The sequence below is a fragment of the Plectropomus leopardus genome, chromosome 10, assembly GCF_008729295.1.
Source record: "Plectropomus leopardus isolate mb chromosome 10, YSFRI_Pleo_2.0, whole genome shotgun sequence".
Classification (NCBI taxonomy): Eukaryota; Metazoa; Chordata; class Actinopteri; order Perciformes; family Serranidae; genus Plectropomus; species Plectropomus leopardus.
This window is the reverse complement of record NC_056472.1, coordinates 30,604,880-30,627,329: the sequence shown is the minus strand read 5'-3', so window position 1 is coordinate 30,627,329 and position 22,450 is coordinate 30,604,880. Positions and strand designations below refer to the sequence as shown.

At 38.5% G+C, this 22,450-nt stretch overlaps 1 protein-coding gene across 1 annotated transcript; it reads left to right on the top strand.

The window, feature by feature from the left end:
• The first annotated feature begins 1,257 nt into the window (after nt 1–1,257).
• On the top strand, nt 1,258–21,484 carry stam2 (signal transducing adaptor molecule (SH3 domain and ITAM motif) 2). Its single transcript, XM_042494811.1, has 14 exons — nt 1,258–1,416; nt 3,654–3,738; nt 3,966–4,041; nt 5,132–5,227; nt 5,687–5,833; nt 10,130–10,196; nt 10,875–11,073; nt 12,386–12,480; nt 13,022–13,104; nt 13,198–13,285; nt 13,396–13,450; nt 13,714–13,861; nt 16,477–16,643; nt 18,723–21,484. The coding sequence occupies exons 1-14, from the start codon at nt 1,377–1,379 to the stop codon at nt 18,910–18,912; spliced, it is 1,536 nt and encodes a 511-aa protein (XP_042350745.1). The 5' UTR covers nt 1,258–1,376; the 3' UTR covers nt 18,913–21,484.
• The last annotated feature ends 966 nt before the right edge of the window (nt 21,485–22,450 follow it).

Sequence of the window (22,450 nt, the reverse complement as noted above, 5' to 3'; positions counted from 1 at the left end):
GTTTTCTTGGGCTTCCGCAGACTTGACTAGAGCTATAATAGAAGATTAATTATCTTGAGCTAAAGTTAGACTCTTTGTCGGATCATCAGATTGTATGAGACGCTCTTTCATAGGCGCGCCCCCTACTGCGCGTACCTGACTACATACATGTTTTTTAGTTTCTTTTTTTCGGTTTTATTCAGTAATTTCATACATAGCTCAAGCATATTTGAAAATTCAATCGGGTAATAAAACAAACAAACCAGATACATAGCATTGAAAAAAAGGCATAAGAAAAACAAAAAAAGACAAAAACAATGCAGGGTAAACCATATACAACTATTAAACATGTTTACATAAGGGGTATCGTACTAAATTATCAGACAATTTTTTAAAAGGTTTTTCAAATGTCTACAGTTTTTTTTTGGCCCAGTCATCTTTCAGTCTGTGTAATGTTTGGATGTAATATTCTAATTTTATTTTGAATTCTTGTATTTTGGGTTTCTGGTGAGTCCTTTTACATTTGTGAATGCAATATTTCCCATAAAAAAAAATAATTAATTCAATTTGTTTTTCCGACTATGGCGTACATCTTTGTCATACAAAAATATTATGCCTTTTTTCTAATTGAACATTACATTTAATGTAAAGACATTTAGATGTCTTTATGCGCTCACGTTCCTCTTCTCCCCACTAGATGTCAGTGTTTGACACATAATATATTGATGGTTTGACGCCAGTCTCCCCAGTGTGTGAATAGAGGTGTTAAATTAACCCTTTGAAACCTGGGTCGACGTCAGTTTTCTTGTGCTGCATTCAGACGCCTTTAAACTGGTTTGACTTCTTCCAAAAAACACGGGGAGCAATTTGGCAAGATATATATATGTATATATATATGTGTGTGTGTTCCCCAGCACTTTGGGGGGTAATTTCTTGTTTGTTTGTTTTTGGTTTTTTTTATACCTTTTTCTCTCTCTCTCTTTTTTTTTTTCCATTTTTGTCTTATTTTCAGATATTTTTTTTGCGTTTTGGGGGGCCTTGTCTCATTAACTTTGTCTGTGCCTTCCCTCATGTTTATGCAAGAAATCAAAATAATTTCAAAGCGTTAAATGCCAGGTATTGTGTGGAAAAAAAATAGAATTTAAAGCCAAAGTGCTGCATCTTCAAAAATTCAAAGAAACACTAATCAAACGCAATTAATGCATTAAAACACACATTTTACCCACTGCGCTCCGGCGTTTAATTACTTTTGTTCAGGCATTACTGAGGGCAGCCAAGTTTCCGGAAGAGCAACTGGTGCTTAATGGACAAGGAAGAGATATTTGTTTAGGTTTAGTCTGGAGACCGCGTTTACTTTGTTTTTCGTCTCATATTCTGGCTCTTTATAAATCGTCAGCATGCCTTTGTTCGCCCAAAATCCCTTTGACCAAGATGTCGGTGAGTGAAACGCTGTTTTTGTCGGTGTTTTCAGTGTGTCCGAGCTAACGGGCTAACGGTTGGGCCAACAACACTCGAGGCTAACGTTAGCTTAGCTTCACTTCTTTACTTCGCCCTAAGTTTATTCTTTAAAGACAGTTTTTGTGAAAACAACTTCCCTAAGTCTCACACATTTTATCAGTGTGTATTCGACAGGTTGTCAACAGCTTAAATGAGGTCGATCGATCAATGAATTTGCTTTGATAAGCGAACGATTGATAAGTAACTTATAGTCTGAGTCATGTAAACTGAGCAGCGTCTGTCTTCATCATCTGATCCCAAATCAGGTGATTTTGGTTAAAAAGACTTATTATTTATACATGTGTCATATACCAATAGAATACGGGTAACGAGTAACGATACTTTACATCTCAATTTATCTGTACATTTTTGTTTATTTATTTACTGTAGTTTTTCCTTCGTTTTTTCTTTTTTAATGTTTTCTTTATTTACTTATTTTTTTTCTTTTTTCTCTTTATTGTGTTTATTTTTATTTATTTATTTGTGCTGATAAAGACTCACCAGAGAATCATCAGAGGCTCCATGTTACAATTTTTTAATGACACTTGCAAAATTAATGCGATTTTAGTTTTTTTTAAAAGCTTGGGAATTGTGATAACACACACACACACACACACACACACAAAAAAAAAAAATTATTTATTGTGTCCCCCCCCCGGACAACCAATGTAAATAGTGAAAAATTGTCATTGTGGTCTCTTTGATCAGTTCAGGATCCAAAGATTTTCAGTTTACCATAATATGTAATTCTCATATGTGAGAAAGATGACATTTCTTGTTAATATATGGATTTGGCAGGTGATGCAACATCAACCAGCAGCTAATTTCTTTCCTCTTATGTCATAGCTGTGTGAATATTTTCAGTTTTTGAGCTATTAGTCGATCAAAACAGGTAATTTGAAAATGTCTTCTTTGGCTTTAAGTATTTGTAAATGAGCATTTTTCTAGTATTTTCTTGAGAAAATAATCTGAATATCAATGGATGATTGTTATAATCTTCAGTCTGCTGGCCTGATCAGAAATTTTGGCTTTTAATTTTCAGTCAGTTAATCTCTTCAGCTCTTGTAAAGACTCTTTACTACTTTGAATCAGTTTTATTATAATGTCTTGGTTATTTGTGTCGTAGGTATGTCACTCTTTCAATTTTATTATGTAAAAATTTCATGCAAACGTCCAAGGCCATCACCCTTATCTGCCCCTGCAACACCACCGTTCTTGTATGACCACACAATGGTGCACTGTTACACGTAACTGGGTCTCACAGTGTTATATAGTCAGGATGATGAGTGTCATGTCGGGGGTTATTGTGGGTAAGAAATGTGCATTTGTGTGATTTCCTGCTGCTGCTGTGTTGCAAAGCAACAGTGTGTCACCACCACATACTGAAAGTGTTGGTTTTTCCCTCTGGTTTTAAAGGCTGTATTACAGGGAAGTGATGTGGTTTTTATGAACGTACTAGACTGTTTTAGTTGCTTTTTCTATTTGCATTCACCTACTTTGTCATTATACTCACATTAACAAAGATTATTTGTCAAAAATCTCATTGTGTAAATAATTTTTGAAAGCACACACAGTCAATCATTCATAAGGGCAGGGCGATTTAAAAAAAAAAATCAATTATCTCAATATTTTTTAACAAATACCTCAACATCAGTATGGCAACAATATTATAGGGTTGATATTGATGCTTTCACAAAATATTTACACTATGAATTTTTTGATAGACTTTAAATCATTAATAAACAAATAAATAGTCATTTTTCATATTCATATAGCTGCTCATAATGTGCCTTATCCATGCACACCTCAGTATGTGGATGCATGCATACACACATACTTGTGTCACTTGAGTTGAATGAGTGTGACTTTTGTTTAAACTGTCACCTTCTAACAAGTAAAGATGCTTCAAGACTGGTGCTGATTGCCATCTGGACTGAGCAGTTCACACAGTGAAACTCTTAAAGGGGATTTATTTCGACTTGAGGCTGACCTTACAGGTTTTAGCACAACATTAACCGCAGCTCAACACTTGCTATTTATCACTATAAAACTTGCCCACTGCGACTGTCTGCCAATGAATACATTATGGCTGTAGACAAGCAATTGAGATGCCAGTGAGGATATTTTCTCACTGGACCATATGCACTGTGTCCCTTTTTTTTTTGCCATGTTTCCAGAGAAATCAACCAACGAAAACAACACAACAGATGACTGGGGGCTCATTATGGACATCTGCGACAAGATTGGAACGACAGCCAATGGGTAAGCTTAAAAAAGGCATGTTGCTTTGAATAAAAGGAGCTTATTGACATATGACATTTGAGCAGCACTGTGGTCCATCTAGCACCTTATTTAAGTGCACTATGTTTGTGCATGACTAAATTTGAAATATTTTGAGTATCATCAGGACGTGAACAGGAGCATCTCCAGTGTAAGGACACTGTGTTTGTTTGTAAATGATCGCACTGACTTCTGTTCTCGTGTTTCAGACCAAAGGACAGCTTGAGATCCATCATGAAGAGAGTTAACCACAAAGTGCCTCATGTCGCCATGCAGGCCCTCAATGTGAGTTTGTTACTACACTTACATACCACCAAGTTTACACACATCTTTTACTTATTCATTTAAAAGTAACTAAATGAGAAAACATTTCCTTTCAAAGCAAAAAAAATGAAATATAAATTGGTATTGTTACATATTTTTTGTTTTAAAAAAAGGACTTAAAACATTCCTTTTTTAGCAGAACTTACGACTTTTAAATCTGCTTTTATTTTGGTTGTTTTAATCTTTTTTTATGATAATGTTTGTTATTATTATTATTATTATTTGTTTCTTGATTACAGTTATTGGGAGAGTTGGGTCAAAGGTGTGGTCAACAAAAAAATATGGTGTTCCACTTCACCCTCTCGCCTATCAACACTGGTGAAAGGCAGATAGTCATATAGGTCACTGCCCATATCCGTGTGACCCAGCTCTCCCAATAACTGTTTATTATAAGGATCTCCATTAGCTGACACCGAGGGGTCTTCCTGGGGTCAATGACAACATAACATCACATTACAATAGAAACAGTAATAAAAATGATTATTGATAATACAAAAATACAACTAAATGTTATCATGAAACTAATATGTAAAAATATCCCAAAAAGTAACAATACCAAAATATAAACCATCCCCAACCCATATTAATGTTAAAAAATTCTCTTCTTTCCAAATTAATTCATGGCTCCCACAGTGAGATATTAATTATCACCATCATAAATCAGCTGCAGTTGAGCTGTAACTGATCCAGTGTTCCCGTTGTTTAAGCCATACAGGAAAGTGGATGATTTCGTTCTGGGAGGCTGAGAAATATGAGAGCTGCGTCTCTGTCTCTGTCTGAGTCATCATGAGCAAATACTGTCACATGGCCTGCTCTATATTTAGCCCTCTGTGTTCACTCATTCAGATAATTAAAGTCCTATTGTCATTAAAATCATTTATAACTACAAACGCTTCACCTGCTATTAATACTTACTTTAAATAATTCAGCCATGTGAGCGGAAGAAAGAATTCATCTACCTTGTTTGAAAAATCCTCCTTTCCCCCCTAAAATACAATAAAAAACAGCAGTTTGATCTCATTTTTTATGGTTTTGGCTTCTTGTCTTGCAGTTGCTGGGTGCTTGTGTGTCGAATTGCGGCAAAATATTCCACCTGGAAATCTGCTCACGGGAGTTTGCCAGCGAAGTGCGGAGTGTGCTGAGCAGGGTATGTAGGCTTGTTTGTTTTTTATCACGACTATATTCTTATTTTTTATTTGTCTGTCATCTCTTTGCACACTCATGATCAGCGTCATTCTCACACATGTACTCCCTCACACCCTGAAGAGGGCAAACCGAAATTTCACAAATGGATTGATGACTATGTTTTTGTCTTTGCCTTTCACAAGTATTTGACGCTTTCAAACCTGAGCACATTGGTTTCAAAAACATTGGGGGGAGAGGCAGTGACCAACTTGGCAAGAAATGTCCCTCAAAGAAAATAAAAAAAAAAAGTTTTAAAAAATGGGACAATTATTAGAAAATATTTTGAGAAAAGAAAAGTATCCATAAAACTATATATATGTGTATATATAGAATTTATAGTGTATGTGTATTGGTCATATTCATGACTTTTTAGTTAATTTTCTTACGGTAACACAGCTGTGTGTTTACATGTCCTCTGTAGGCTCATCCTAAAGTGTGTGAAAAGCTGAAGGCTCTGATGGTCGAGTGGGCAGAAGAATTCCAGAAGGATCCACAGCTCAGCCTCATCGGCGCCACCATCAAGTCTCTGAAAGAGGAGGGCATCAGCTTCCCCTCTGCATCCTCACAGGTTTGTTTCCATCATACAGTATGTGAATCTCTGGTTTTGAGAGCGTACACAATAGGGGTCAGCCGATACGGGTTTTTTAGTGCAGATACCGATTATTAGTACTAATGAGAGCAATAAGTGATATCTGGAACCAATATGCATTTACAATAAAAGTGAAAAATTTTCATATTATATATGATATTCAAAATTTAGAATTTGAAATATAACAAATTCCAACACAAAACTTTGTTTAAATGCCTTTAGTAATTGTTTAATCAAAATAGAAACTTTCAACATCGTAATTCTGTGAAAATTAAAAAAAAATTGAACAAATAAAAAAGTCCCCTGAGGTTTTACTAAGTAAAAGTTCCTCCCATGCTGACACTTTCTTTGCACTTATTGCAGACTGCCTTCCCTGGTGCTAGTTGAGTGTAAAACGGACACTATTTTATTAATTTGTATCTGTGCAAATTAAAATATAATGCAGATACAGACAATCGGCAAAATGCCAAGTATCGGCCCTGGCCGATAATCTGTAGACCCCTAACACGCAAAGCAAGGTGCAATGTTAATGCTGTCTTCATCAGGATGAGTCCACGCTCTCGTCGAAGGAGGAAAACTTATTCTGTCTGTCTCACTGCGATACCAGCTGGCGTTTGTTTGCACAAAAAGAAACTTTCCACAATGTCTGTTGGCAAACTTTATAGCCATGACCAAATTTAGCAGCATTCAGCTGCACTCAGTTGCATCCTAACACTTTGTCATATGTTGCAAAGTGCTCATTTCACGCTGAGTGTCATTCAGTAGATGTAATGTGTTAGCAGTTCTCCTTCACACTTATCATTTTTGCTGGTTTTCTTTCCTGAATGACAGTTTCAGTCTGTAGAACACAATAACAACATGAGTGAGTGCAGATGCTTCTCGTCCAGCCTGAGGCTGTAGTTACTGCTGTGGTTTCACTGCAGACCAGCGTGTTGCCAGCGGGAAGGTTCAGGTTGGGTGGAGCCGTCTGTGTTTGTATGGCAAGTGATTACAGTGGTATTTCCTCTTCACATATTTCCCATAATTCTGTGGATATTTGTGTGCCTGTGCATGCGTGCGTGCGTGCGCGTGCGTGCGTGCTTGTGTGTGCGTGTGCGTGCGTGTGCGTGCGTGTGTGTGTGTGTGTGTGTGTGTGTCCAAGGATCAGGACGGTGTTTATGATTGTTGTGGACGGAGCTTTTTTCCTGGTTTCTGCTCTGTCCTTAGGTCAACTGTAGGTTTTGTTATGAAACGACCTTATATGTGTGTCAGGGGTTGAAGTGGACTTTGCACTCAGGTTGTCGTAAAGCAGCTGACCTACAAATACATCATCTGTGGTCAGAGTCTCTCTGCAGCTGACAGGGTTTGTTGTGTGTTGAGGGCTTAACTTAGTTAAATGTTGAATGGTGTATAATTACATGTTAAGTCCAGTTGAACACTACCGCAAACTACAACCTCACCAGTCTAGAGTTAGACTAGAAAAGTGCCATCAGTAGCGTGCAGATCTCTGCCTGGACGCCGCTCCACCTGATTATGGCCACAGACAATTTCAGCAGAAGTGTTTAAAAACTCAAGAAAAACACGCGCCTCATCTATTTTTGATGCAGCTGCAGCATATTGCAATTTCTCCTTAAAGCAGTGCTACTGTATGTGAATTACAGTTAACATGTAATTTTGATAATGAATGTATCTTTATCAACTAAAAGACAGCCGCAAATCTCTGATCCATTTGTGACTTTGTCTGTAGGTTGCAGTACAACAAAGCAGGAAATAACATCAAACACAATTAAACAAAACTGTGTCAGGGCCATGGCAGCGGGAAACAAATTTTGGAGTCCATACTCACTCTTACCACTGAATTTCCATGACTTTGTGACAGGGCTGTTCTCTGAAATGACCACTGACACTCCTTATTTTTCTACCAGCCTGTTAGAAGGAATGAGGAGTCAGCTGTCAGTGACGATACAAAACTGTCAATTAGGCAGGTTTTTCAACAATTGTGAATCACCGTAAACACAGGAGATCCTTGAGCATACAATCATAAATGTGCAAACAAAATTTTAGGCTAATTTGTCGTTTTACTTTTTGGGAGATTAGCTGTGGACAGACAGATACAGCGGTGGCTGTAGCTCAGGAGGACGAGCAGGTTGTCCAATAATTGGAAGATTCACAGCTCGATTCAGTTTGCGTGTCGAACTGTTGTTTGGAAAGAAGGCACTTTGTACAGAAGCCTGAATGTGTTAAGAAGTGCAAAAGCGCTTTAGGTGGTTAGAAAACACGTGACAGATTATATCTCTCTGACAGTGTGGCTGAAAACTGAACATTATGTTTATGAAGGGAGAATTTACGGCTGCACTTTACGAAGTACCAATTCTATTCATTTTCATCTGTTAATTGTATAAAACTCAGAATGTGGATTAATAAATATCGTGGATTTCGTTTGTTTCCACTCGCTGTCCGTCATGTGCTGTGATAATGTTGTGTGACGGGTGGGAAAACCTGTTTTAATGGCGCGCATGTGGCACATGAGGCCACTCTATGACATTCAGTCTCGATCAGCTGATGAGCAAACAGCAGCAGGTAGTGTGACTCAAGCTGAGGCTCCGCTTCCCAGTATTTACCTTCAGCTGTCACTTCCAGACAGCATGCAGGTATTTTTTATTTGGGTGTTGAGCCGCACACTATCGAGCCGTGTAAAACAAACGAGCTGTCCGGTCCCTGTCGTTTCCCGCTCTGTTGGTCACATTTTTGTTTTCTCGCTGCGCAGCCTGTTAAGGTCGGCACAAACAGCATGAACAGTTTTATGTGCCAGTTCTGGATTAAATGAGAACTCCCATCAGGCGCCAGTGCTTTGTAGTTAGCTTCTCTTTTCCTTTTTGAGTAGTTCAGAAAGTTTACACACTGAGATCTGTTTGGAAATAAAAATAGCCATCTGTCTCCAAGGATAAACAAGTGAATGAAAAGTTCCACATTTATTAAACTTACATCTGTTGTTTCCATTATTATGCACATTATTAATCTGAATAACACTCTTTTGTTCCCTTGGTTATCTTCCAGCTGCAATACCATAAATATTTGATCTAACATTGATTTCTGTGTCATATTGTATCATAGTGTGTCACATTTTAGGAGATGAAATATGTGGAGGGAATTCTCAGTTAATAACAGCTTGTCTGCTCCTCCACTGTCGGTGAGAAAAGAGACGCTGGACCTGCCTCTGTAATACTTTCTGTTTGTCCAGCAGCCAGTGTGAAAGGGACAAATCACCCTAAAGTCAACAATACTCTTACCTTTAGTGCTTTTATCAGTCTTGATTGTTTTAGTGTGAATTGTCGAGTGTTGGAGATATCAGCCGTAGAGATGTCCGCCTTCTCTCCAATAAAATGGAAGTAGATGGTGTTAAAAATACATTTAAAAAATTAAACATCAACATCTCTTTCCAGAAATCATGACCCGGTTACTCAAGATAATCCACAGACCTTGTTTTGATCAGTTTCATGTAGGAACTATTTTCTCTCTAACCAGGGGTCCCGAAATTAAAAAAAGTCTTAAAAGGCATTGAATTTATTTGTCACACAATAAGGCCACTAGAATTAAAATGTTTTAAATCTGTCTTTTAGAAGTCTTAAAATTGCTCACACATGGGTTAATAGGATTTTGTTTATTGTTTTTTTCACAAGTTTCATTTTAGAGCTTAAAATAATTAGACCCCCCCCCAGTAATGTAACGAAAGCATGTGGCTGGACATTGCTCACGAGGCTTTCAAATGTATTGTTTTTTGGCACTTTGAGCTTGAGTACCATATAGTTCCATTATTTTAGAGAGATTGCAGACATCTCTATCTCCAACACTCAGCAACTCACAATCAAGATTAATAAATAGCAATACATGTAAGAGCAAAAATCTGTGTTTTTAATTTTAGGTGAACTGTTTCTTTAAGTATTTGCTCACGCACTGTGAATATGGGTGTGAAGATTTGTTGTTTAGCACTGACAGCATCCAGTTGACCTGTTTTGCTCGCTCTGACCTCATTGCCATGTCGGAGCGCTGCCTCAGGTCACCGCAGACAAAAGATAATGAGACAGCTGTGTGGAGGGTGTCTGTCTGAAGGCTGAGCATCGTCACTGACCAGCGTGTAGTACCCAAAACGAACTGCAGGGGGCATTACAGTCACTACATATACATTTTTTTAATCTATTCTGTTGTGCTACACAAATATGTACACACATATACACACACACACACACACACAGACAGACACACAGATGTGACCTTATCTTTCTATATCAACCACAGGGGTCCAACTCAAAGGGCAGCACTCCCGCTGTGAGTAAAGCCTCCGATGATGACAACCTGGCGAAAGGTAAAGTGAGGTGCCGTCATTCAGCTCTACACACACATTTATCATCAGCACTGTAGCAGATGCATCATTTATAACTACTGTGCTGTATGATTAAAGCTTATAATAACTAACATAACCTCAGTATTTTTTATTTGTGTTCTGCTCTTTGTATTTGTTCTTTTATGTGTCTTTCAGTGTTTTGTATTCTTTATTTTGTTTTTTTTTTTTTTGTTTTTTGCATTTCATGTTAAAGCATCTTTGAGTACTTAGAAAGGCACAATTTAAATCCTATATAAAAATATATATATTATTATTATGTCTCCTCTACTGATGGTTACATGAGGCATTTTTATTTTGATCATTAATGATATATTGTGATCCATACATAAACATGCCCAATTTGAACCAATATTCTCCAAAAAAAATCCTTATTTGTATGAGAAGTAGAGCGGCTTAAATTGATTAAATTGATTTTATGTAACAGTGCATCAATAGGGTGTTTTGTTGCCTGTGTTTTTGATGTTTTTCATCTCATATTTTGCAGCCCTCTGAGAGCTTTTTGTATTCTGAAAATAAAATAAAGTTTAATCGTGAATCTGCTCCGAACCCACGAGTTGGACGTCTGACAAACATCCTCTTCTCCTTTTTGATTCACTCCTGTTCTCTCTTCTTTCCATCCGAACCTCCTCCTCCCCTCAGCCATTGAGCTGTCCTTGCAGGAGCAGAAGCAGCAGGCAGAAACACGACCCCTGACCGCCATCTCTGACCCCCCAACCTACACCAACGGCGGTGGAGGGCAGGAAGCCCGGAAGGTGCGAGCGCTGTACGACTTCGAAGCGGCTGAAGATAACGAGCTGACCTTCAAAGCTGGAGAGCTCATTCTGGTTCTAGATGACAGGTAACGTTTCAAATCACGTCCAGTCATGAAGCAGCTCTGCTTTATCCTCAGAAACCAGTTTTAGTGTTACCACCGTCTGTGCTGCAGGAGTCCTAATGGGCCGTGATATAAAATACAGACAAACATCATAAGAAATTACACGTTTTTCAGCTGCATGCGCTCCAAACAGCACCAAAGCAATAAATACGATTGTTGACTGTTTGTCAAAGATGCTCCCAGAATGATGCTTCAAAATAATTGGATCTCTTACATCCAAGTTATTTGAAGTTTTTAAAGTTACTGAATTTGAAACTTTTTTATTTTTTTTATTTTGTTGTGGTTCCGAAAGTCACAAATTAAAAGAAATAAAAAAAAAAAAAAAAAAAAAATTTGGTACAATTTGGAAATTTAAGTAAAGGAATACCATTAAAAATCAGACTTTATAACTTGGTCCCATACGATACGATACTATACTATACTATACTATACCATACTATACTACACTGTACTGTACTGTACTGTACTGTACTACTCTACTTAAACTGATATTGGTTTTCTGAGGCTGAAAAACTATTTATAATAATATTTATATTATTATTTATAATATTTATAATAATAATAATACATTTTGTTGCTTACCCCATCCACAATAGTAGTAGTGGTAGTAGATGTAGTAATAATAATAATAATAATAATAATAATAATAATAATATAATTAACTATTGTTATTATTATTATAATATTCAACTTTATTTATAGAGCTCTTTTAATGCAAGAGACGCAGCTCAAAGTTCTGCGCAATAAAATGCAACACACTCTTTGATATAGGATTGATCTGTATGCTTGCTTTAATTTTTTCTGGTATTTGAACATGAATGTTGAGAGATTCAGTTAAATGACACTTGTATATAGTCAGCACAGAGTGAAGGCTTTTTTGTGTAAAATAACTTGCAAAAACAGGTGCATCAATTCTGATTTCCACTCACTGATCATCAGTATGCCCACATCCATTCATTTATACAATATAAAGTAATAATTTATAGTTTTGTTTGTTTAGGCTGCATCTTTTTAAGCAATTCTGATTTATATTGTAAATGTGCTCCATATAATGTAGATTTTGGGAATATCGAGGCAAAGTCTGTTCCACAAATGAAGTCACCTGAAGATGTTTTTTTGCAAATCAGCAGCAGCAGCAGACACCATAAGGGGAGAATGAATTTGTATTTAAGCCAACTTTTTTTTATGTTGTGAAAGCTCAGTCAAACACTCAGTATGACTCACCGTCAGAAGCTCATGCATTGATGTCTGTCCTGTTTCATGATTTTGTTTACAGCGATCCAAACTGGTGGAAAGGAGAGAACCACAGAGGAATGGGGCTTTTTCCCTCCAACTTTGTCACAACCAATCTGAATGCTGAGCCCGAGATAGGTTGGTTTTCTACTGAACGTTTTTATTTCCAATTATTTATATCCAATTATTTCCTTTATTATTTTCATCATTTATCAACAGATATTTGAAAGATAATATAGAAAAAATAGGAGTATAATTAGACAAAATGATTATAAGGACAATTAAATAGGTAAACTATTTCAAATTAAGTGAGTAAAAAAATAAAATAAATAGAATAAAAATACATCAATAGATCAGCTATGGTCCCAAAACATGTCTTCTATAGAGTCGGATAAAGTCTAGCTGGCTAGGTTGTGGTCACAAGTCCATAAAAGGTTCCCATGTTTTCAGAAATAACATAAAAATAATGATAAAAATAACTTATTTTTTAGGGTATAATTGCACTGTTTAAGACGTAAAGTCTGGCTTCTCTATTGAACATTATTGCCGCTTCAGCTGCACACTGGCTTTAGTTTTGTGCTTTTAGAAAGCACGCCAGCCTCTATTCTCTCTCTTTTTTTAAGAATTTAAACTGGAGCAAATTAGTTTCAGTTCTGTTAATTGAATTTTCCCTCCGCAGTGACTTTTGTTGAAAAGACGTCCAGTCCTGAAGAGACCAGCCTGGAAACCAAAGTCGAGCCTGAGCCTGTCTTCATTGACGAGGTCCTACATTTCATCAGTGCACATGCATTTACAAACCTAAATCACCTCTCAATCAAACTGCCAACCCGAAACATTGCTCTCTTCTGTCTGCAGGGGAAGATGGACAGAACGCTGGCACTGCTGCAGAATGCAGATCCTGCAGATCCGGCTCCTGACGCTCCCGAGCTGATCCAGCTGGAGGGTATAAACCTTAATGCTGGTGTAAATCTAGTCGCTCTGCAGACTGTCTGAGCGACAGTGTTGTTTTAACTCTATTTCTATTTCCCTCCCGAACTGTCAATATCTGAACAGGCGCATGTGAACAGATGAACCCCCTGATTGATGAGAAGCTGCAGGAGATTGACAGGTAGTGTGTTACAATGTGAAGTTCCTATATTTATCAGAATTATTATTACTTTAATTAGTTTTTTTTGTTGTTGTTTTATTTATTATTATTATTTTATTATTTGTCATTACATTTATTATTATTTATTTGTTCATTTAATTAGTATTACCGATCCAGCTAGGTGCCTGAGATTTTTTAACATCCGTTTCAGCTGCTATGAAGTTCAGGATAAAGATTAACGGTCGAGACTTCTCACAAAGTCAATGTCTCTTTTTATGTTGCAGGAAACACTCAGAGTTGTCTGAACTCAATGTGAAAGTTCTGGAGGCCCTGGAGCTTTACAACAAGCTCATGAACGAGGCCCCGTTCTACTCGGCATACTCCAAGATGCAGACGCAGTACGCACCGGCCGGCTCAGCTGTAGCCATGCAGGTCAGAAACAAGCTTTCCTTCGTGCTGTGTAATGTTGTGTTTGGTCAAAATGGTCATTTTGGGAGCACCCGGTGTCACAGTCGATAGAGCAGGTGCTCCATGTATGGAGGCCAAGCTCACTGCAGCGGCTGCGGGTTCGATTCCTGCCTCGGCTCTTTGCTGCATTCACCTGTCCTATGCAATAAAGGCATAAAAAGCCCAAAAATTATTTTATAAAAAAAAGGTCTATAACATTAACACTTGCACATTTAATTCATGTAGCTTTGCATTATGGGACGTTGAGAACTACAAGTGTATTTAAATCAATAAGTCCATCAGTTAAAAAACTGGCCAAATCACTGTGACATCACCATAACAACAGCACGCATTATTGCCAGTTTGTCTTCACAGGTAGACAAACTGGTAATTGATTTGAATTTTGGAGATATGTAAAATTGGCAAATTTGTTTATTTCTCTTGTCATTTTCAGTCGTAGCCGTAACATTTAAAGATAAATAGCTTAACACTGTGGTGCCACCAAATCTACAGGCATTAAAGCTTAGCAGTGTACTACTGAATGTTTTCAGAAACATGTTTTTGTTTACTGTCTGACTCTTACACGCGTGTCAGCCGGCCGCCATTGAGTCAAACGCAGGAGGTTGCATTACATCAACCACCAGTGAGAGCGTGCATTGATCCAGTGCTTTCTGGTAGTTGTGTTTTTTTTACCTTTTGAGCAAAAGCCACAGTCCTTTTTCTTTGTTTTCTGCGGTCACGTAGCACCAATTTCAATAGTATTGTGTCTTTAGTTTTAAGTGAACCGAGGAAACTGTAGTTAATAAAGCACATCTCCAGACTAAATGACAATCCTCTTACACAGATGATAGTAAAATTTAAGTTGGAATAATGAGAAGATTTCTTTTTTCTATGACATGAATACATTGAGTTCATGTATGCTCAAGATCAGATCAAATCATTTCAGATTGTAGTTGCTGTCATGTCTCTTTTCTTGTGATGTGTGCTGCCAAATCGATGAAAAGCCAAATCATTCATTATTCACGGGTTGATTCAGGTTGGCTTACAGTTGAGAACGCTAACGGCTGGTGATTTTTCTCCGTTAAAGAAGAGATTTATCTGACAAACTATATGCTAACTACCAGTGTGCCCACCCACGAGCACACTGCAGCAAACTGTCACCTCTGTCTGTGGATTCTTTTGATCTCTAGATGTTTGCTTTTTAATTTCATGGATACAACAGATGACTAATAGAGAGCAAAATCATCCATAGCAGTTACATGATTATATCTTGCCATTATATTTTATTTCTCGCTTCCTACGCTCGCGTGTTATATTGAGCCAGCAAAGCACTTGACTTTTCTGCTATACTCGTCCTGATGGCTTGACATTCAGTCTGCCTTTTCTCCTCCCCGGAGAGTCGGAGGCTGCCTGCGATTTCTTGGCAGCGGCTGTTTTCTCTGTAATGATTGATGTCACTGTCTCTCCTCCGAGATTTAGAAAAATGTCCACTTCACTGGGCAGGCCCACACTGGAGAGCTGCTCTATTTTTTTTCTTCTGGTCTTCTCCCTTCATCACTTCTTTTTTGTGCAGCGTACTGTGAAAGTCCCTACCAGGTTTGTTGTTGCACCTGCAGTGACAAGCATTTTGTTTTACATAAGCACTTTGAATTAAAAATGGAAAAATCTGTTTATACTATTCATATTTTGCATAATCTTCCGTGACAGCTGCGTTACATCTTTGTTGCCGGTGCTCTTTGTAATCGTTGGAATAAAGTGTGAAAAATAAGGCGGCAGCACGACCTGACTTACTGAAATAGTCTGCACTTTATTTATCCAACAATAGCTGTTTTTATATCCCACATTCTGTATCTAACTCTCAGTCGTGAGACATTTTCGAGAGGCCAAGCACTCGATGATGGACTTCTCTTTTATTACTGTTGTTCAGGTCAACCAGGGACAGAGACAGATGATAGTGATTTTCTGAGAAGACGGAAAGAAAATCTCTGTATTTATACGTTCAGAATATAAATAAGAGTTAAGGCATAAGAGTTTTTGCAAAAGTTTAATTAGTTCCTCCAGGATTTACTGGGCTTTTTTGGGACTGATGCAGCCCAAAATGCCTGATTTCACTGCAGCTTCTCTCAAAAATTGCAGTGCATGTTGCCTTGTTTTTTTTCGTTATGTGTGTACCCAAAAGAAAGGAAAATTAAAAATAACATCTCTTCTTTGTACATCACATTTCTCCTAGAGACCACTGAGTTCAGTTCATGTCTATATGAGTTTTTGACTATTCTATATTCTTATCTCGGCCTGATCCTAATTCAAGATCTTAAAATGCTCTTTTTCCTCTCTCACTGCAGAAATCTTTATTTTAAATATCAGTAAGATCCAAAAGTACGTCAGTAAATACAGTCAAAAATTCTCTTAATGGTTGAAATAGGGTGCGTTAATTGGAAGAGAATCTTTTCCATATTGTTGGAAAAGGGGTGTAAATGCGTAGAGGACTGGTAAAATAGTAACAGTACAGTCTTTCTGTGTCTTTTTAATGGAGAAGAGTCGTGATAATAATCAAGCTCTAAGCATTAGCCGACCTGCTCTCCTCCCTCTGCTCTCCACAGGGCTACCTCGGCCCGGCCGGCAATCCCTACATGCCTCCAGTGATGCCACAGGTTCCTCCTGCGCAGGCCTACTCTATGCCGAGCGACCAGCCCGGACCGCTGCACTCCCTGCCCCCCAGTGTCTCAGCCCCACCCAACAGCCAAGCCGCACAGCCTCCATACATGAGGTAAGAAAACAAACAATGTCAGGGGTCATGTCATGTGACTGATACCAGCAGCTCAACGCCTCAGAGCTTTGGCATTAACAAGATACTAGTTTTGAATGTTGGGTACTTAACAGGACAGGTAGAGGTTTGCAGCCAATACAGCTGTCACCACCAGGTAATACGTTACATGGCAGAGATACTCAGCTTGTTTTGCCCGGGGGCCAAAATAGCAGAAGGTCAGGGGCCAGTCGCAGCAGCCCCATACATGTTTGTAGGATTTTAGGACATTTGTAGGACTTAAGCTTGTTTCTCAGATTGTGGGACTTTTCTAGGGTTTTAGGTTGTTTCTGAGATTTTTGGATGTTTCTAGGATTTTAGGACACATCTAGGATTTCAGACATTTCTCATTAATGTAGTTTTATAGGATTTTAAGACATTTCTAGGATTTTTTGGATGTTAAGGTCTGAGCTAGGACCTCTGTCAGAGGGTGCAGGGGATCCTTCACTGGCAATTTTTTGATAAACAAGCTCTATTTTGATGCTATTTTGTAATCTCTGGCACCTCGTGTATAAGTACAAAACCAATTCCCAGTGTGAATCACTGTATTTTTATTGTGGATTATAAAAAGGTTGGGGGCCACCTGACCAGATTTGGCTCCAGGGGCTGTGTGTGTGTGTGTGTGTGTGTGTGTGTGTGTGTGTGTGTGTGTGTGTGTGTGTGTGTGTGTGTGTGTATGTGTGTGTGTGTGTGTGTGTGTGTGCGTGTGTGTAAAGTATATAGTTTTAGTGCTACAAAAACTAAACACAGATTGCCTTTTTATGTTCTGTTGTTTTCTCCACTTCTCTGCCTTTTTTTTCCATCACAGTGAACAGTAGCTTTTCTGTCACTTGTCCAAAAAAGGTATAAGCAGCGAAAAATGGATGGATGAGTGATGTAAGGTGTAAGTACCTTGGCTTGTCAACACAGATAATTTTGGCTGATCCTCCTCATATTTGTCCCTGGAGTGTGTCCCAGAGAAAGTCGCTGCATCCTTTAGCTGAATGTAGCTTTAAATCCAACTAGTACAGAGCTCGTTCAAAACGTGTCTGTTGGGAACGAGCCGAGTGTTTGTTCTGTGGCTTTGCTGCTTGTAGCTTTCTCAAGAACTGCTCATCCAAACAACTTCAACTTCACTTCACACTGAAAAAAGAGGGGAAGAGGTAAAAATAAAAAATGGGATTGGGCTTTAGTTTAACATGAGATACAGACAGGGCTCCCACAGTCATGACATTCCAGAAAAAAATTATAGACTTTTAAAAACGTTTTTTAGGCCTGGAAATCTTTGGAAATTTGTAGACTGTTTCAGAAAAGTTTTTGATTTACGTTGTTTTTTACTACTACTTAAAATATGTTCATAAAAATGTATTAAGGCGTCGTGTACGCTCGAGTTTAGGCAACGTCCCAAAACTGGTGTTTACAATTTGGTGTTTACAGTCTGAAATTAACAAACTCCGACACAAAACTAAATGCCTTCAGCAAATGTCTAATCAAAGATGAGACTTTTAACATCATTTACAGCAACTTTTCTTATAAAGTTTAGTGAAAATTTAAATAAAAAATGCATGAATAAAAATAGCTCCCTGATGTTTTGCAAAGTCAAAGTTCCTCCCATTCTGGCACTTTCATTTGCACTTTTTAATTAATTAATTTTTATCAGGGATCATTAAAATACGAAATTGATACCGATAATCAGCAAAATGCCAAATATCGGCCCTGATAATCAGCCAGGCCAATGATTTGTCGACCCCTAATTATTAGTCATTACATCAATATTATCTTTGATTTTCCATCCCCCAAATATGGACGTGACCTGTGCCATATGGCTGTATCATTATAGAGTCCCACACAGTTCAAACTGCTTTAATTAATGTATGCAAACGGGGTAAAATATTATGGCAAAGTTTTGAGAATTTATTTTTAAAAATGTGTGGGGAGCGTGTATATTCAGAGATATTTTATCCGCGACGTGCAAATAAGAGATGATAATCTCAACATGTTGAGAACTGCGTTTCCTTATTTGCTGTTTGTACTAAAAGTGTCACATCTGTATTCTCTTCACAGCAGCGGTATGAACGCTCAGTACATGACCCAAGCAGCTGGAGCTCCGTACCCACACCAGGCGGGCGTGGCCATGGACATGTCAGCCTATCACAACTCCAACATGCCTCCGGTGTCGTATCCCGTGGCTGCTCCCGCTCACCAGGCTCCCCAGCAGCAGCAGGCGGCGTATTATCAGCAGCCGCTGCTGTAAAACGCAGACTGACCGCAGACCTGAAATCAACACACACTTCAGATATTTCACTTCTCAGAGCTGTTCATTCAGTTTTCCCTGTGTGGGTGTGTGAGTGTGTGTGAATCGCTCGAGGAACTTTCCTTTAGCCTTTATTGTGCCTGATAAGCTGAATTGAACACACCCTGCAAAAGCTGAAATAACTGAGGTGTGTGTGTGTGAGGCAGGTCTGTGGTCTATCTGGACCCTCTGTGTGCATGTCCTCAGCTACTGTACGTGAGGCAAACACGGCGTCAGGACTTTTTCTTTTGTCCTTCACTGCTTTTTCCCGGCTGACAGTGAACGCTGGTCTTCAGTCACAGGTCAACACAGAAGAAGAGTCGGGTTTGCCCAAAAAATACAGGACCATATAATGATCAGTCGTTGCCTGATTCTGGCGAAATTAGCATTTTACAATTCATAGCTCAACACAATCCCCCCCAAAAAATGCTATTTCTGATTTGCCTCCATGTCAAAGAATTCCCAGTGTCCTCTCCTCAGCTGGTTACATCGTGTCGGGCCGTTTCCACACTAATGTACATAAACAAGAAAAAATGCTTTTTTTTCCACCTTGTCTGTCCGCAGCAGCTGCTGTCTCCTGTCAGCGTCGACACTGGACGTGTTCAGTCACAGATCTGTTGTGTACCAAGTGTTTTGGCAGGCCGTATAGCTCAACACAGGATCAGTGCGGATACAAGTCAGAGTAGAATAGACTAAAATAGTTGCTGGGTCCAGATTCTTGAATCCGCCCACTCCACGGAGTTGACTGATTCGTTTGGCATCGTGACATGAAACTGCGGATTCTTGGTTGAAGTAGAGAAGAGTCCAGTGAGCATCGTGGGGAAGACTAACGCTGTTTGTGCCGGAACCAATGAAGAGTAATAACAAACAGAAAGCACTACAGGCAAGATAGACGCTGCTATTGAAGCTGCTCCAAATCGTTGTCTAAATATTGTATTGCAGTTTTTACTTATCTCCGCTCCATTCTTAAATCCTCGTAAAAGAGCTGATCCATGGCTTAGCTGAACCAAACAATGCTGGCATCATTGCACTCCGGTGTTTGATTACATGTTGCATTGTGGCTTGTTGGCAGTGACATGTTACACATCCGCAGCTCTTTCTAAACATTAATAACAGCCTAAACGTGTCAATAACAATCATTTACCACCTCTGTTATACCGCGGCTCATCTCATGCTCTGCTCAGAGGGTAATGTGGACATTTTCAGCAGCTGTTCTCCTTTATTAGCCGCTAACCCCTAACAGATACATTTTAAATCTCCCTCAGTGAGTCGCACGTGTAACACGTCGTCAAAACTTCACACTTGGCCTCGCTATGGTCACGTCTTCCGGCTTTGTGTTTTACACAGTCCTCATTTCAGGGCTGTTACGTCCTGTTCAGACTCTGCTCCCCCTCTCTGCGATCGCACCTTATATACAGAATGGCGAGGCGGCAAAACAGCTTTATTCCCACCTTGAACTGGCAGCATAAAAGTGGCCAGAGTGTAATGAGTTGACAATTCTTGCAAAACTTGGGAAACTGAAACATGTGCTTTGCATGGAAAAAAGCAAGTGAAGCGTAAGCCTTTGCACGACTGGTTTAGACAGCTATTTTGATCAAAACTGAAGCATATCTGTTCTGTCAGACGCTTGTGAGACGGATGATTGAAAAACATGAATAAAAGTCAGATGCAGGAATCAAAAGCCCGTTCTGCAGAGTCCATAAAATTACACACACCAGTCTCGCATAGTACAGGGAAACCAAATTGCTCTTGAATGTGCGCTAGTTGATGTGGATCGCACCCCATTCGACACCTACTTGGCATTTTCAAATGTGTCTGCATTAAACTAATAGTTCAACTCTCAAATGATCATTTTTATATCGGTTTCTCACCTGTGTTGCCTTGAATTCGTGAAGAGAAAGCTTTTCTGGCATGCCTCCACAGTGAACAAAAAAATCCAAAAATGGAGAAATTTCTTCATTAATTGAAGTATAGTATGCAGTATAATCAACTCTCATTTATTCAGTTGCATGTTCAGGAATTCCCAATCAGACAGCCCTTTAGGACGGGACCTGAACTAAAAGTGAAACATACGTGTGCTCTCTTAAAGCCAGACTTTATTGACAGAAACAGTCATTTTACGTCGCTGAACACAGGAGCTGCTGGTCGACCACTGCCTCAATCAGAGAAGATTTTTTTGTGTTATTGTGTGACTTTGGTAAATCTGAACAAACTGTTTTAAAAACCAAAATCACACAAAACCATCAATAAAGTAACTGATAGAGGCAGTGGTAGACCAGCAGCTCCTGTGTTCAGAGAGGTAAAATTGGCTTTGAAGGGAGCGATATAACGGCTTCGGTTCCTCTTTGGAAAAGGATGTCTGATGGCAATGTAAAGGGGTGAAAATATTCTAAATGTAGTGTACACTTAAACTGAAATCAATTTTTTAAGTTGCCAAAAATACGTTTAGAGACAACCTAAAACAAAATTGGCAAAAAGAAAAAACAAAACAACCCATCAAACAAAAAGAAGTAAAGGAACATAAAAAAAACAATCAAAAAAACAAGGAAATAATTTAAAATATATGCTTATGGTAATTTTAAATAAAGTAGTCAGGGAATCTTGCCCTAGATTTAAAACAAAAAAATCTAATTTCTTGCAATTTACAGCACATTTCCTGCTAAGTTGCTCATGTTTTTGTAAGAAATCAAAGCTATGTGCTCCAAGTTCAAAGGTTTAAATACTTGTAAAAGGCAAATGCAGCACAAGAAATGTGATGTTGATCCAGGTTTCAAAGGGTTAAGCACCCAATATTTTTGGATTCTTTGTTTTCTTTGGAGAAAAAAAAGTTTTCTTCAAGAATTCAACACAACAGGGGGTGAATAAATGATATACAAATGGTCATTTGGGAGGTGAAGCATTCCTTTGATGTGAACATAACATACTTATTTAGTTTTTTCTTTTAGTTTTTAATAGTCTTGTTGATTTTAAGTCTGTAAGTGAATTCATCAGAAGGCCGGTTCAGATCATCCTGACCGTCTCTTTGCCTTTTTGTGCCGTTCGCACTGAATGATCGAAACACTCTGGACTGGTGCGCTCGTGCTCGCGTCAGGACAAAGTGTGCAGTCGTTTTAAAAGGCAGGAGCCCCGTTCTTTAATTCCTCACCAGCATCCATCACCTCCTCTGATGTGTGTTTTCAGCAGAACTATATTTTCACATCACATTTATATGTTAACATTATATTTATGTAAACGGTTAAAACGAAAATACTTTCCCTTAAAGTCACTGCCTTGTAATGCATTCTGTGGTTGCATTTGAAATATTTAAGATGACATTTTGTGTGTCTGTGTGTGTGTGTGTGTGTGTGTGTGTGTATATGCACATATTTGTGTTTTACATGTCTGTATGTGTTTGAGGGCTTAGAGGTTCTTCATCATTGTAAAAAAAAACTGAGTTTCATCATCAGATTTTAGGGTGAACTGAGAAATAGTCGGATCTCTGTGTGTTTATTAATATGAT

Coding starts and splice junctions, on each gene's coding strand:
- stam2 (XM_042494811.1), top strand. CDS start 1,377: ATGCCTTTGTTCGCCCAAAATCCCTTTGACCAAGATGTCG. Junction 5,834..10,129: donor TCCCCTCTGCATCCTCACAG/GTTTGTTTCCAT, acceptor TATCAACCACAG/GGGTCCAACTCAAAGGGCAG. Junction 13,862..16,476: donor GCTCAGCTGTAGCCATGCAG/GTCAGAAACAAG, acceptor TGCTCTCCACAG/GGCTACCTCGGCCCGGCCGG.